The 17,414-nt window shown below is 41.1% G+C and overlaps 2 protein-coding genes across 2 annotated transcripts in view; one reads left to right on the forward strand and one right to left on the reverse strand.

The window, feature by feature from the left end:
* The window catches only part of LOC118422283, a 45,068-nt gene extending 28,508 nt beyond the window's left edge, over positions 1 to 16,560 (reverse strand). Inside the window, exons 1-3 of the mRNA XM_035829802.1 lie at positions 16,352 to 16,560; positions 2,095 to 2,195; positions 417 to 588 (exon numbers count right to left, since the gene is read on the reverse strand). Of these exons, the coding sequence (XP_035685695.1) occupies positions 417 to 588; positions 2,095 to 2,195; positions 16,352 to 16,436 (358 nt within the window). The 5' untranslated portion in view covers positions 16,437 to 16,560. The remainder of the gene's footprint in view (positions 1 to 416; positions 589 to 2,094; positions 2,196 to 16,351) is intronic.
* On the forward strand, positions 9,677 to 15,736 carry LOC118422811. The gene is made up of 2 exons (XM_035830586.1): positions 9,677 to 12,813; positions 12,997 to 15,736. Exons 1-2 carry the CDS (start codon positions 11,068 to 11,070, stop codon positions 13,087 to 13,089), a joined length of 1,839 nt encoding a protein of 612 aa, XP_035686479.1. The 5' UTR covers positions 9,677 to 11,067; the 3' UTR covers positions 13,090 to 15,736.
* Positions 16,561 to 17,414: the final 854 nt, after the last annotated feature.

Below are 17,414 nucleotides of genomic sequence, written 5' to 3' on the forward strand. Positions count from 1 at the left end.
ACAGACTTAAAGTTTACAGTCCGTCCTTTCAGCACATTAATCCTACCGTATCAAGGAATGCAGGTGGCTTTACTGGACAAATACCCGATAAGCTTCAATCAAAACAGGCGAACTCTGCCTAAGGTCCACTTTCCACTAGATGGTAACCGCAGAGTGACAGTTGACTGACCAAAGTTGGGTTTGACAGACTCATAATTGAAATATGATGGATGATGTAAAAGTATGATTTGAGAGACAACAAAACATTCTAAAACATTCCCAAATCATTCTTAATCTAGGAAATCTCTTGTGAGATATTGAAGGTGTGCCAGTTGGGGTATGCCCCGCAGGAAATTTTTTAAATCTAGACCCTCTGAAATGCTATTTCCTTTATTTTGAGTGGCAAATTCACATACAGACAATGATGTAGACATTACCTGAGAGGATCTCCAAGGGAACTTCTCTGGTGGCCTCTTCCACTACAAACTTCTTAACAGGGTGGACGTCCTCCCCTACAACCAGCTGGCATTGGTGCAGTCCAACCGGAACAGATACCAACTCTGACTCAAACACGTCGTCTGGAATGTTCCACTGTAAAGGCATGGGGTCCTAGAAGGGACAACACAAAAACAGGGATAGCTAAGTAATATTTACTTGGAAAGTAGCATAAGCCAAACTTGGATCATTGGATTGGAAAGATCTAAAATCAGTATATGTCAATCAGCAATTGTAATCTGCTATGAAGGAGTGCTGCAGTTCTGATAAGAACTGTTAGAGGGCGCTTTACCTTAATGCAATGGCTGAAAAACAGGATCCTTTAATCATTACAATATAGTCAGACACATTGTGGAATGGTTCCTATGTCAGTCCTTATCAAAGTATAGTGATGTCCTACTCAGACCAAGGCAAGGAGTTCCACTTTTTGCCCCCTTTAAAAAATGTTCAAGATATCTGCTTTTTTGTAGGGTACAACTTACTACAAGGCCAAAATTGTGGCACGTCATTCATAAAAACAGTCAAGTTTGTAGGGCCAGTAAGAGCACTCTGAACTCCAGTGCACAATTGAACAGCTACATCCTGTAATTCTATCACTGTATATCCTACAATGTATGTACTGCCGAAAAATACAGTCTGCACTATACATAACAAAATATTCTTAGACTAGGTAAAGAGATTTTGTTCCAATTTTCTGCTAGACAGACAGAAAAATAAAAGATCTATTGAAAAAAGAATCATAACAACTTATAAACAAGATGAATGAAATGTTGAATGATAAGAATATTTAAAATGAATGTATTGGCTGTAACAAAAAAAAGAATAGAAAAAAACTTTTTTTTACTTTGTTTGTGTCATTTTCCCTTCTGTTTAAGCCATACATTGTTGCCAAAAATTACCCAAAACATACAACAACAAAGGAGGTAAAATTAGCTGGAAAAGAGGATGAGGGAAACCATGTCCAATATACACAAAAGTTCCAGGTCAGAGATTTGTTTTTCTATCACTAACAAATCCTCAACAGAACCACTCTGTAATAACTTCTCCTGTAGTGTTGACATTTTAGAACAATACATATGTTTAGTTAGTCAACTTGATAAGGAAAATAAAACCAAGGAAAAGGTCAGTGTTAAATGTAATACATCAATGTTACACCAGTCACACCTGTCCTTCAAGACTTCAAGTCACACACCTGTCTTAAACCTGTAACATACCTGCCCATACACCTGCACCACACCTATAGTACACCTGTCAAACACCTGCAACACACTTACACATCTGTTACATGTTACATATCCGTAATTCACCTGTAATACACCTGCATCATACCTGTCACACCTGTACTTCAAGTTTCAACTGTCACACACCTGCCCACATACCTGCCCATACACCAGTTCCAAACCTACAGTACACCTATCAAGCAACTGTAGCATAGTATACTTATAACATATAGCACCTGTGACATTCCTGCAATTCACCTGTCATACACCTGTACTATACCAGACACACCTGTACCACACCTGTTCTCACCTTGGACTGGTACCTGTACCTGATGGTATGTTAGGTATGCAGCCCTAACCTGTACTATACCTGACACACCTGTACCACACCTGTTCTCACCTTGCTAAAGTCAGACAGCAGGAACACCTCAGTAGCCAGGGTGGTGACTGTTCTGTTCCACAGGAACCTCACAGAAACTCCTGGTTTCTCCATATCATCACCTACACAAACAGAAAACATAAGTACAACATTAGAACATAAACGCCGCAGAAAATCTGACTGTAATACTAATCATAATAAAACATGAAAAGGGCCACTATTGAACTTGACCTTTGTTTTCCCATACCTACCCACATACTAAATATCGTACAAATCCATCAAAAATTTTTTAAAATTATGTTGTCAACAAACAGACAAAGCAAAAACATAACCTGCTTGGCAAAGGTCATTAAGTTAATACAATGAGAAAAACAACTGGACTTTTATCTGAAAATACAAGCTTATAACATTTCAGAATCATATTCATTGTAAAAATTTAACTGACCTATACTAGTAAAAAATTTATTGACAATCAAACTTTTCCATCGCACATTGCTGCTGAAAACGGACTATGCCGGTAGGTGTTTAGCACAGGTGACGTAGGTGTTACAGTGTGGCATGTTATTTGTGGGTCTTAATTAATACTGTAAACCACAACCTGCCTAGTTGGCAGCTGGTGACAGTGAGTTATAACACTTGTATGCCCGGTGATATGTTAGTTAAACTGGTCCTCAGAGTCTAGTTCATTCCACTGTCAGGTTAGGTTTGTACATTGTACCAGCACTTGAAGGTTGGTTGGATTGTTGAGCATGTCAGAGGGGTATATAAAAGTACAAACCGGGTAACACACCAATAGTGTCCATACATTTGTAGGTTTCATTTCATTTCATTTATTTTAGGTGTTACACTCTTGCTTCCCCTCTTGCCTGGCACATTCCTGAACAATCCCGGTTAATATTCTCAATAGATACCGCAATCAAAAAGTTCCAGACCCGACTAAAAAGTAAAATATGTGGGTCAAATATATCAGTCACCAATAGCCCAATATCCCTCACTTGACATGTGTCTTTGAATTTTAAACCAAGCTTAGAGTTAGACAATTATGAAACAGTGGGGTTCAAGCGCTGCCAAATTGACCACGCCAACAGCTCTGAGCCTTTTGAGTTGTGGTCTGCATGTTGGATTAGTGATCCGGCTGCCCGGGTTCGGTGCAGGTTCGAATCCCCGGAGTTGGGATGTTGTTTCTTTCTGTTCTACTCGCCCCTCTGGTTGTTTCAATTATATAGGGCTTGGGCATCACAAGGATACTTGTAACTACATGTATATAATATCAATGTTATATAACCAACCACTGGCGACCAGGATCTATCAACATGGTATGTTACACGCTAGAGCAGTTAGAGGTTTGGTTGATATTGATACATGACAAAACAGAAAAGCCTTATCGATAACTTCTCACCTGTCTATCCAGGTACGCAGGAATGTGGCGCCCAACAGGTAAAGTCAGGTGTTCAGCCTTATCACATTGATCTACCTGGAATTCTTGTTATTACCTCTTGTGAGGTACGAGTAATTTATGGCCCTATAAAAACCGTTATTGTACTTTGATCGCTGCTAATAGTAACAACGTCAGATGTCTACTTTTCGCGGGGAAACGTAACAATCAAACCCATAATATAGCAGTCATTCTGTGGGTTAAAGTAATTTCAGACTTCACTCCAAGTAAATGAAGGCTATTCAAGATGACAGACTGTAAATTCAGAACTTGCAAAGAAGTATCAAATAGGAACATGTCTTTAGAAAATATACCTCAATGGAAAAAAATTATACGTTATAAGTCTATACACAGTTGAATGGCTCATAATTAGTTGAATGGGAATAGTTAGGTGTGATCAGTTAATTATTTAGGATAAGCTTAATATATAATATCACAGGACACATCAAACTTCTAAGCAAATTTTAATGCAGGGCTCGAAATTCATTTTGGGTATTAGGTGCACTGGTGCACCCAGCTTAAAAATTTGGGTGCACCACTTATATTTAACTAATAACCTAATAATAAAACTTTGTTACAAGCTATCAAATTCTTAAACAAGTACCATGACAGACTTTTTTTACCTTTCTAACACTTACATGTCAAGAATATGATGTATAGTATTACTTAGTATACTTTGATATCTTTACATACATAGACATAAGAAAATATTTGGGTGCACCCTGTGCACCCACAGAAAATAATTGGGTGCACAGCTCCAATTTTGGGTGCACATGCACCCAGTATTTCGAGCCCTGTAATGGAACCATGTTAGACACGCCATACAGTTGAACTTGGGTTGGAATTTGTGAACTTGTACTTGAAAAATATATGCCTCCTTCCCAGGATTCATATGACCATAAAATTCCTGTTTATATCACAGAAAAATGTTGCTGTTCCAATATTGCAAAATTTGACATGTAATTTGTAAAGGCCTAACATCCTAGCTGATGATCATAACCTTGCTTTGACTAAAAACATCCTTGATGTATCAGAACCAAACACAATGACCCCGTCTCACTGAAGACAAACTTTACATCTTTATAGAGTACTTTGACTTGAGTTTGAGTATCATTATGGCCCTAACCCTCACCTGTACCTGGGCACAGTGTTATAACAACACTTCACACACAACAGGTAATATCCAGGTGTGAGCTGTTACCATGGCAACACGGGTAATGGCCAGGTAATTACACGTAAACTGGTGTTTGTCTGAATTCCAGAGCGGTTACTGTTATTGGCTTGATTGTGAAAGTTGTGATTATGCCAAATCTAGGTCACCGCAGCTATCAAGTAACGGTTATTTTTATGGGGTTTGATTTCAAATCAAAGAGGTACTGAAACAAGTTTTAAATTTCACACAAGAGTTTTAAGAGGAAGATACCTGTGATAGTATCCTTTGACATTGTAGATTATTAACTTTATACATAAACTTTTTTCTGTTCTAGCACTGCCCATGGAGGCAAAGTGTTCTGAGTGACAGCTGACACCTGTCTTGTTGAAAGGTGACTGCATGCAAGGCACGAAACACTTCTCTTCTGCTTCTTGCCAAATGCTTCTGGACAGCAAGGATGGGGGTTCCAATCCCATCTTACCTGTCAGAGGTCTAAACTTTGATTAGCTAGCGGAGGTGGTGTGGTCCTTGAGAGGGGACAATATGTAAGCTGTCACTCATGTGTCGGGCCCCTATTTGAGTAGAGCTACACCTTCAGCATATCACAACAATACACCACGATTCTTGTAGAAAAAAAAGTGGCTTGGTGACTACAAAGTGCGTGATGGGCCAAGAACACACTAGTCCCTTGTGCAGATTATACATAAACTCTGAGTAAAGGTTCTGAAGCAGTGTGTTGCACCTCATACTGTAGCACCTTACTGGTTACCTGTATGTCATTCAAATTAAAATAGACTTAAATCATCATTTCTACCATTCAGAAATGAAATAATGCAAAAGTCTTACCTTAATCAACAGAAAGGCAATGTGAAGAACTCAAAAGAAGAGCACCACTAGACAGCAGCCCGTACCTGTCGCCACCCCCACCTGTCTGATCTAACGGCCCCCAGGAGTCGTCCCATTGTGTGAGGACACCTTGTTCATCCCCTGTTTATACTAACATCCTTCCTGATCTAATATTTACCTAGACTCAATCCACAGCCTCCACAGATAACTACCTACACACAGTAACCACGGCAACCGCAAATACACCACTAAACCAGCTATTATGATGGGCTATTTGTGTACTAACGTCGACTCTTTGAAATCTTGGCCAAGTAGGTTGTGCAGCTCTGTTGTTTATTGTACGTTCCTCCTCTGCAAACTGTTGATTGTAAGCTTCCAGTGATGGTAAACAGCTAAACAATGATGACTTTATGATGGGAAAGTAAAGGGTTGGGACATTGTACATCAATAAACTGCATGCTAGAAGTGATCTTCTTTATTAAATTTACATCGATGGCTTGTAGCTGAAGACAGAGTCTGACATACAACCTTTTGCTGCAGAAATCTAGCCTGGTATCAAGCCGTATTATATTATAGCTTCTGAGTCTTGGCAAATACATACTATTTGCAGAGATATGTATTTGCGGAGAGGACATAAGAGACTCGAGAGCTATATAGGGCTGGATACCAGGTTAGCAGAAATCCGTAAGAACTAGTCGATTTTCAGCAACATTACCTGAGACAGAAACAAGAGTTTCTCTTCATTAGAGTATATGAATATTTACATATATAGGGCCTATAATCATTATAATGACCAGATAATGACCAATAGCTTTTTCTAATTCCTTCTGACCACACTTTCTCTTCTAATGCTACATTATTATGTGTACTAACAGTAGTAATAATATGTATGGCAACTCCAGGAGACCCTGAGTCTTGTGAATTGGTGCAAAAAAAATAAGGTTATCTGAATCTATAAACCTTAGTTGATTATTCTGTGCTCAATTTGTGACAGTTTCTCTAGATCTGTGATAATGTTATCTGAGGTTGCTCTACAAGTCAATACAACTGAATCCGGCATGATGTTGTACCACGGGTGAATGGCTCACTGTGACCTCTTGGTTGCTGCAACCGGTCAGCAAGAATGAAATTTGTTGTTGTTGTCTTGAGGAAGACCTAGCCAGAAGCCAACATCAACATGTTTACAGATGTTACCCATACAACCATAGGTGGTGTGGCCTTGCGCTGACACTGGCACCTGTCCTTGTATCAGTCTTCAAAACCTGACCTGTTTTGGTTGGACTATAACTGTGTCACTGTTACAATAACTATCATGGCCGTCGTGTTTCTGCTGACAAAGGGACAAAGGCTCAAGTGTTATTTCTCCAGCTCAGAGTGAGAATGCCACACAAAGAACTCCAACCCAACCCATTAACTCTTAATCACCAGTTTGTCCCCCCTTTTCAAGAGCAGACAAAAAAGAAGCAACGACGGTTTTGAGCCAACAGGTGCCACTTTACAATGCAACCACAAGGTGCTGACCTGGCGGTACATCCAGAAATCATCACAAAGTCAGCTGTAAGTTTTCATGCTGTTTTTTTGGATTCACACTGGTTTTAGGCTTGACAATTTGGAAGCTTTCCTTTCCTATCCATTGTTTGATTATACTGCTCCTGAGATCCCTAATGCAGGGAAGGAGGCTGAATATTGCACCCTCTAGGAACTCCATACCATATTGCAGTTTCTTTTCAATAGTGTAAAACTAAAAAAGTAAAAGCCAAAATACTGGTGGGGTCTTGTGGCATAACTGCAGGTTGTTTGGCACAGAACCCAGAGGTCTTGGGTTTCAATCCTGTTGTGCTACCGATCTTTTGCCCTTGCAAATGGCACTTAACACGACTTTCCTCACTCCACCCATGGTGTAATAATGGGTGCCTGACTTTGGTTGGGGAGGTAAAAGGCAGTGGGAGGAGAGAGATGGGCTCTGCCTCCAAACAACACACCCTAGTGGATAACAACCCACTGTCCCTACAGCCTTACAAAAACTACCTTTATTATCTTTACCTTTTACCCAATACCACAGCTTATATGTCTACCAGTGGCTGTTGTACCAGCCTTGTCACATCCTTGGTTACTGAGCTGTGTTAACATGATTCATGACTGGAGCTGCCAGCACAACACCTGACCTCAGATTAACCCCTGCACCAGAACTTGTTAATGATTACCATCAGATTCTTCTTGGCCATAAAGGGGATTTTGGGGGTTCAATGATTGTCTTGTTTTGTTTTTTTTTAGTATAACCTGGAAGACTCATTTACCTTTTGTTTAGGCTATCATTATCTACCTGATTTATTAACACACATGTATGTTGACTTTAAAAAAAAGAAAATAATTGAACATGAAATTAAATTTTCTTTAGCTTTAGCCTGAGTATCAGCCTTATTGGTTTTCTGGGGCTCTCATAATGTAGTATGGGAGCCCTGGTAAAACTAACCAGGATGATACTCAGGCTAAATTTGCCTGGCCCTAGACTTTGAGAGTACATCTGCAGACCACATGTGATACATGACAACACTAGACAGTATTAACTGTGTAGTCTGGCTTCCACATCAATTTCAGCTCCATGTCTTCACAGTTAAGCCGAAGAGTATTATAAGAGTAAAAGAACTCTGCATGACCTAAATCGTACATAAACTTTAGCAGCTTAAAGAGTTCACCCTGAGTCACACAGGGCAGCAGCACTTCTACCTTGGCACATGTGTAGGAATTTGCTACTCATAAACTCTGTTGCCTGTCCTCATTTGAACTCGTGGTGTGGCCTGGGCAGGGCATTAACATCATCAGGATTTTTTCTTGGTGTAGGGGCCTGGGCATCTTAGCTGGTGAGGCATCATAGCTTGCGGCAGAGGGGTGAGCATTGCAGGGGTGTCTACTAGTATTGGCATCCTCCCCTTGAAAATTTTTACAGTTATAACCTTCATAAACTCCATTTCCTGCATGTGGAGGGCAAAATTAAATTACACAAAGCCAACATTTTTTTTTACCTTTGTTGCAAAACAACAGAAAAGCCCATCGATGAAGATAAAACATCCATGTAATAAAATATGCCAAGAAGCAGTCAATCTAGCAACTGGATATGATTTTGGAAATGGTCAGACGTTTCAAACAACAGAAAAGCCCCCTATGCTGGTTGAAACACAGCCTAGGGGCTCATATCACAATGTAGGGGGCCCCTTCTGAGTATGCGCAAGCTCTGGAAGAACCATGACTAGTACTACTGAAAGAATGTTACAAAAACAGACATAAAACACTAGAAAGTTAGTCAGATCTTTATCTACTCTACTTGGAGATCTAACAGAGGATTCTTCTCTAAACTCTACCATCTCAATACAAACAGTCCAGGTGTGCTATAACCGCCTGGCAGGCGATTCAAATTAGGTAAACAATTAATTCAATAACGAGTTTCCCCGGCGGAGCGTGCAGACAGGTTGTGCAAACAGGGTGAACATGCCGCCGTAGTGCTGAGCAAACCCACCTGTCAGAACGGGGATAAACTTTGGACTGATCAGGATAAACTTCTAACGGTTTTTATATATGCTAGGTGGGAAAATGTTGCTGCAACTGTAACTTGAATGCTCAATATACTTCTAATGTGCAAGAAAGCTATATTCATAAGATTCCGTAGATTTCTAGCCGTTTTTTTGTATTCTACATGGGAAAGTAATTAAAGTATGCCTGTATGTTACAGTAGAATATGACTTCTGCTGTCTGAGGAGGCTAAAATATGGCTGAGATTTGGTATAAACTTACATGTGAGTGTGTAGGTCACCATGAAAGTATGCCTGCAACTGTAACAATGATGATAATGTTCAATAAGGATAAATTGGGTATGGAGTTTTAACGGTTTTTGTATTGTGTGGGAAATTACTGTAAGTGTACCATTTGGTACCTAATATGATGTTTAAGTTCAGATGCTTTGGATAAAAGTTGGACCATTTTTGTCAAAACCCTTGGAAGTTTAACTTTCTGAGGATGTCATCAGAGAAAACTTACTAAAATACCTATTTTGTAGATAATAAAAAGTGTTGTCAACTGATGATAACTATGAAAGAAAGCATCACAATTCCAGCAGGTGTTTTAAAAGGAATCAGTCACTAACAGGTGATGCTAGTGCTATTTAACGACAGGTGTAACGGGAGGGGCCCCGAGTTCGCCACTGTTCCATGAGTTCGCCACTTTAACTTTTTTAAATTTTCTACAATGGACAGGAAAGATTCTGATATTACTTTTGTGGTTAATCTTAACATGGAACACCAAAGTACAATATGCATACACAAGCTTCTGCATATCTACAATAAGGACGATCTATGGAGAAGAAAATGGAAAGTGGGACGAGCGGCACGGAGCGCACGTCTGGGCCGGGTGCCTGGCGACAGCGACTGTCTCCCGATGATCGACTGTTTTATATGAGAAAAATGGTGCTATACACTAAAGAACAAGTCAAGGAGCAGCTTAAGTGTCTTCATAACCTGTGGAATAAAGATGAATACTTAAGTATGTCGTGTTGTGCTTTCTTTAATCATTTCTTTTCATGGATTTGACCGACTCTTTTTCCAATTCGAACGCAAAACTCATCATCGAACACCTGTCATTTTCGACCTGTTCGAATACGCCAAGGTGAGGATGAAGACGTAAAACAGGTAAGATCTCCTCATATTTCCTACAATTAAACGTTCAAGTCAAGTCGTCGACTAGATAAAAGCTTAGTGAAAGCAAGTTTACATCGTCAACAACGAGTGGAAGTACCCACAAAGTGATGTTGTACGTCCGACCAATTTGAAGGACACCAACAACAACCTCCCTTATACTTCAGTTTCACCTTCCATTTCTGGAAGAACATATATCATATTCATATCTAACGTCCGATGGCTCAGGGAGGGTTAATCGGTGTCTTTGTCGAAACTTACTTGTTTGTTAATGTTCTGTCATCATCCTGAATCTATATCGATCGACGCATTTGGCCGTACTTCCGCCTGTCACGGTCAGCCGGCATACGGGGTCAAATAGTGACCTTCACGTGATCACGGCAGATACCATTCCGCGTGATTGCATCATTCATGGGGGGAATAACTAATGTGTGATCAATAAAAACTATATCGTTAAAGGATAAAATAACTGCAAACTATTGAGCTCTATTAAACAGGAAAATAAAGCAAAACACTTATTTTGTAAGGTTAGGTTAAATAATCAACAGCTATTGACACAAATATTTGCCTTTTAGCGGTAATGTTATACTTCATAGGAAGAGTTCACTACATTTCGCAGGGGCCCTGGCGTGATGTACCTTATTTTAATCTCGTTTTTTTTGGGGGGGGGGGATAAAAATTCCTCCGAATAAAAATACATTGTTTCACGGCGTCGGAATATATCACGGATAATATTTGTGAAATTAAAAAAAAAATCATTCATCATGTCCTCAGTACTAGTATTTCGTACCGTACGATGTGTCACAATAAGGTGATGAATTTATGTATTTTTCTTCTTTCTTGACTCCAATTTAGCCTCTGTGCAGGGAGCGAATATGGACCTCACTCAGGTAAATGGGTTAGGTACAACACCTGTCAAAAAGTATATGGGGTACGACCCCTCACAAATGGAGAAGGCCATTCAGTCAGTCAGGAAGGGTGACTTCACTCCCAATAAGGCCGCAAAAGTGTACGAAGTACCAAGGAAAACACTCACCGACCACCTTAAAGGCAGGCATCCATTAACAACAGGTGGCCAGACGGCTTTGCGAGATGAGGAAGAAACGGCTCTGGTAGGGTACATAACACAAATGGCTGAATGGGGTCATCCCATATCTGTACCCATTCTCAAGGCCCTTGCGGGGGAGATTCACGCAAGAAGCTGTACCACAGATGGTTTAACGCCAAAGTTCCGCGGCTGCGAGGCAACAGGGAAGCTGGTGGCAGGACGAAAGTGGTGGCGTGGCTTCAAGAAACGACACCCCAGAATCGCCGCAAGAGCCCAAGACCCACTTTCAAGGGAGAGGGCAAGGATGTCCAGCCAAGCTGTCGTGGACGAATTCTTTAACATGTACACGAGGATAATGGAAGACAACGGACTTGGAAAAAAGCCTCATCTCATTCATAATTGTGATGAAACAGGTGTATCCATGCAAATGAACCGGGGAAGGGTGCTAGTGCCGAAAGGTGTAAGGGGCGTACCCTCTGCAAGCTCTGGAACGAAAGACCGGGTGACGTTTCACATCGCCATAACTGCGGAAGGGAAGACCTTAGCCCCCATGATTATCTACAAAAAGAGTTTCCCAAGCGGAGCATACTCCCAAACCGGACCAGACAACACACTCTATGCCGTCTCCGACGCAGGGTTTATGGATAAGCAACTTTTTGAGAAATGGTTCTGTTACCATTACATCCCCAGCCTGACAAACGAACGCCCAGTCCTGCTGCTCTTGGATCAATGCGAGGCACATCTTTCTGTTAAAACAATTCAAACCGCTATGGATGAGGACATTATCCTACTAGGCCTACCTCCCCACACATCACACTTCCTACAGCCCCTGGATATGACATGTTTCAGCAGTCTCAAGGACACCCTCGGCAGCATAGTCCAAGGTTTGATGTATGAAAACGCGGCTTTCCAGCTGAGTAAGAGGAATATAAGCAAGGTTTTAAAGGCTGCTTATGAAAAGTCCTTCACAATGTGTACGGTTAAGAAAGGTTTCGAGTCTACGGGGATGTATCCCTGCAATAAGGGTGCAGTCAGCAGGAGATGGTTGGCTGTGGGAGAGCCAGTGGCAGATGTCACCCACGCACCGTCACCCACGTCTTCCGAAGTCACCCACGCACCGTCGACGTCATGCCAGCCCTGCAAGACACCCGGGTGCCAGGTATGCGGCCCACCACGCGCCAACGCCCTGGTGGGCAGAATGATTCCAGCGAGCCTCTCAGACCTCCTAGTACCACCACAGGTAGTCGAGAGGACAAGGGTATCAAAAGCTATCAAAACAGCACGCGTCTTTACGACGGAAGACGTTCTACAAGAACAAGTGGAGAAAAAGAAAAAGAGAGAGGAAAGACTGGCCAAAAAGAAGAACAAAGGGCAAGGAAAAACAGAAGAAGAAAGAGGTGAGGAGAAAGAGAACGAAGACAAGGCACAGAACCCACGTACTGAAAAGAAGCGCAAGAGAGAAGTGCGGCAGAAGTTGCCTGAAGAACAGAAGAAGGAGAAGCGTAAGAGAAGCGAAGAGGGAGAGAAGCAGGACGAGGAGCTGACCGTAGCCACCACTTCCAGTTTGTCATTGGTATGTATGGTCACACTGATATTATTAGTGGGATTGTCATAGCCTGTTTTTTATCCCGAATTGTGATGATCTTACGAGACGTTACCGCTAAAACACAGATTGAAACTTCAAGACTTTTTATCACTGTCTTTTTTCAGCAAAGAGTTTATCCCTATGAATTAACTAGATTTTCTGCATTTACAGAGAGGGACAAGGAGCCGTAGGCCGCCAGTGTGGGCCAGCGGGTACGTGATGTCAACTACTGGGACTGAAGAAGAATATGTGACCGAAGGATAAATTCATGTTCTTCTTGGATGACGCTGGAACTGTAGCACCAGTCAGGGCTAAAACAACAAACACAGTGACCAGACTTTCCGTACGCCGGGAACTCAGCTCACCTCCTCTGTTCAACTCCCTGGTCGACTAACTGACTCGAAATCTTCCGTCAATTCATTCTGTTCTTTTAGACACATAGCTTATCAATTGTCTACGGCAACCGAGCACTTACCTTTTATCGGCTTTGCAGTTCGTTTCATTTCAAGCTCATCGAATAACAGCACAAAAGAAAAACTTGTTGAAGTTCATCACATAGCAATAGCAGAATAATTACAATTACCAGTTTGACATGAGACTGTCTGTCTCTGTCACGTTTCCATGTTCAATACATAGGATAATTCATGATAGATATTTTGCTTGTTAACATGCCTAGAAATATAACGCATTGACAGTAGATTGCAGTAACAAGTATAAAAAAGTTTAATAACTGTAAGATTTGATACTAGTTGATACTAATCCATGCTGAGATACTACAGTGGATATTAAGAAATCATAAAAAAGTATAATACTAGAAACTTCAAGAAATATCGGTAATATTGCTACAAAATTATATAAGTAAGATTATTATAACAGTAGGCAGCATATGATGACAGTCTAGTGCCGGCGTCGCAGGTGGACCTTAACCACGCAGAAGCCCCTCTTGACGTAAGCTTCCTTCAGCTTCACCACCAGGTGCTGCACTTCACCCCGGGCAAACTCCTCCACCGCCACCCGGTCTTCCTCACGGATCCATCCGACCTTGATCCACTCGCCGTTGATGTGGGCATAGGTCATGATGCCGGCCTTCGGAGCACCCGGCCGATGGTATGGCCGCAGTCGCAGTGACGGGGCACTCTCACAATCTACCAGCCTTACAGCTTGGTCGAAATAGTGAAACGTCTGTAGGGACAGTTTCTGTTAACGAAACAAAGGGTCAGTGTCAATATTTCGGTATGCGGTTCAGAGGACGTTTTGCAAGAAAATGTCTTGATACACAGACCTCTAAATGAGAGCTTGTACGCCCTTTTGTTTTCTTGAAAATATATCTAAAATCACTAAACAATTAAAAAAAGAAAGCACATCAGCTTACCATTCTGGAAGACAGTACTCTTGACGTTGTAACGGAGGCAAAATTTCAGTCAAGCGCTGAAAGAAGCGTAATTGGCGGGAAAATGGGATGAACCATTACCGCATTTGTTACTTGTTGTATAGATAAATAAATAGATATTGTTATGCTGTGTCCCTCTCTGTTCTTACTATGGTAGTATGTCAAAGTTCAATGACTGCATGTTGGCTTAGAACATATGTCGGGATTATTAGGATACTTCCCGTTAGAATTAATCCCACCCCTTTTACCGTAGTGTGGTCGGCCCGCCTGAGTCATAGTAAACTAATGCAAAGACGACCTTGAAGACGATACCAATCGTCTCAGTACGGGTACAGTACACAGATGACAAGTCGACCACAAATCTGACAGCAATCTTTTTTATTATTTATTGTAGAATCTTTCGTTCCAGGATCCGGATCTTTGCCAACAGTGATATATTAGATTTCGCACCCCTTCATCTCTAGTGTTGTCGGCCGCCGGAATAGACCTTTGACACAAATATATCGGGTTACATTTTGCCGTGAGAAGGATGCAAAACCCTGTACACATTATGATGGTTGCACTGCAAACTGATGATTACCCGCTTGGATATAGCCGCAGCACGCCGTTCAAGTTGTAACGAAAGGTGCATAAGTTTCTTGGAACGATTTGGCACCTGGATCGATTTTACGTGACCCAAAAACTTTTTATACCAACGCGCTACTGCGTGCCGTGATACTCAGCGGTAGTTGTCGGGATTTTTGTTGTTGCCTGAATACGTTTGTAATCAAGAGCACTCCATTGATGTCAATAAAGGAACAATAGCTTCAGCATACAGTAATTAGCAGCGGATAAACATAACGAGTCTCAATGAATAGAGCGAATAAGATTGGCCGCGGTATGATGGTATCGCGATATCGAACGTGCCGACTCGGTGCCCCGGCGGACGTGCGGCGCATGTTGTTTCTTTCAAATTGCACAACGCCTCAATCCAAAGGCTTTTCAAACTCATTATATATTATCCTCTTTATTAACAAATGTTGTACAAACGTCTATCACACACATGAAGATTACGAAGGTTTGCAACTGCTTCTCGATATGCGGCTGACCCCGAGTGACCGCGTTCTGCGGAGAACGTCACCACGTGGTCGTAGAAGATGGACTTCGATATGTCTCCATAACTTGCGTGTTTCATTCAGATGCGCTGCAAAATATTGACTTAATTCCCTGTAACAGGAAAGTGGTAAGTCATAGAATAGAATTCAATACCTTGAAAACATTTTCAATGTATATTTTTAACGATTTCTGACCAATTGTAAAAGTGGCGAACTCAGGGTACACCCTTAGAACATACGCCCCATCTTACGTCGGAAAGTTGCTGATTGACCCTTGACCTCTACGTTCGATCAATCACCATGGTAACGCGTGCAAAAAAAAGATCAACATAAGATATGCCGATATATTTACCAATCACAGAGAGGGTCATTAAACTTCTGTTTGAAAACGATGATTTATTGAAAAAAGTGGCGAACTCGGGGCCCCTCCCGTTATCCGTTTTAATAGTCTCATCTGTACAATCATCCAGAATATCAGATTTAACTACCTGAACTACAGGTATATACCGTACAGGTAAAAGTTACAACTTCAACTAACAACCTGTTAACAAAGAAACCTGACCGCAGGGAAATGAGCACCTGTTATTGTAACAAAGTGGCCATTAAAAATTCATGACATGACATGGCTTTACCTGGCCACAATTATGTCAGCACACATGTGAGCAGGGACATGTGTTTTAGGGTCAGTCTTCTCACCTAAAAATTCAGCTTTTGATACCTTCGTCAACTCAACTACTTCGTGCAACAAAATCATCAAAATGCTATCAACTGAAAATACCATGATCGATCATGATCGACACAATTTTTTTTTTTTTTCATAATTGGATATGAAACTGGAACGAAGCTATGGAAAGCCAGTAAGAAATTGAATTTTATGAAAGTTTTTTTTCTTTCTATTTCTTAATCGTAGTCTTGTACTGCTTATGGTAGAAAGGCCAAAGACACAGGTAGACATTTTAAACCTCCTGGTAAAAGAAGCACGATCGGTTACGACGACGACAACTTCGCCACAAAGCGAGGCAAAGCAAAAGCGCTTTCTCACCTGGATTTCCCGGGCAGTTACTGAGGTAATGCTCGTGCAGACGCTCTTCAGAATCCACCCAGCAACCGCAGATGGGGCAGAGCATCCTTGCTTGTCTTTATTTCACCAGTTTTCCCCTCAGATGGAGCGCAGAGTAGCTGAAACCTCAGCATCACGCACACACAAAACTTGAACTGTCCGCCATCTTGTGGCTAGATCCCAAACACGGGTCAGATGACTCATTTGCATAATCTCCGAGCAGATGTAGGGAGGGACGATCGTGACGTTTCCCGACCGCTCTGTTTTTCCGTTTCTCACCATTTATTTTCAGGACAAGATCCAAATTCCCGAACAGGTAAAGGATTGCCTAAATTGTCTGGTTTTCTATTAATAGATCACAAGAAACAAAATGATATTCAAATTAATAAATTCAAATCAATACAAAGAAATATGGGGAAGTAAATATTGTGAAGAAAAAATGGTCCTGCAAAGCATTAGGTATTTAATCATGGCCGTTGTGTTTCTTTGGTGCAGAACCGTTACTGCACTGAATTTCAAAAGGAATTTCTAAAGCACACATTGTCATAATAAAAGTAAAAAGAATACCTTTTTTTACCTCAATAAACCGATGAAATGCAACTAGATGATGATGAAGAAAAAAATATACAATCAACTCATACTGTTCGGTAACGTTTAACTTTTACAACCTTCTAGTAACGACATCAAGATGATCAACATTTTATTGTATGTTTTGATATTTCGCATGACCAAGGATGGGATGACATTGACAAAATATAAGTAACATAAATAAAGAAACTGTGACACCCAACAACTAAATGACTGTCAGACCTGCACAACCAATAATTACAGTACAAAACTACGCATAAAACTGTTCAGACGGTCGAAGAAGCTTTTATATAAAGCCCATTGATCATTGATGCAACTCAAAAGTTCAGGAGACAGTTCAAAAGCGCCACCTAGCAGTTCACTACCAAACTGTTTTGTCCGGTTCTCTATGAATGGTCACAAGAAACAAAATGATATTCAAATTATGTCAGACTATGAGACAAAGAAATATGGGGAA

Source organism: Branchiostoma floridae, chromosome 9 (assembly GCF_000003815.2).
Source record: "Branchiostoma floridae strain S238N-H82 chromosome 9, Bfl_VNyyK, whole genome shotgun sequence".
Taxonomy (NCBI): Eukaryota; Metazoa; Chordata; class Leptocardii; order Amphioxiformes; family Branchiostomatidae; genus Branchiostoma; species Branchiostoma floridae.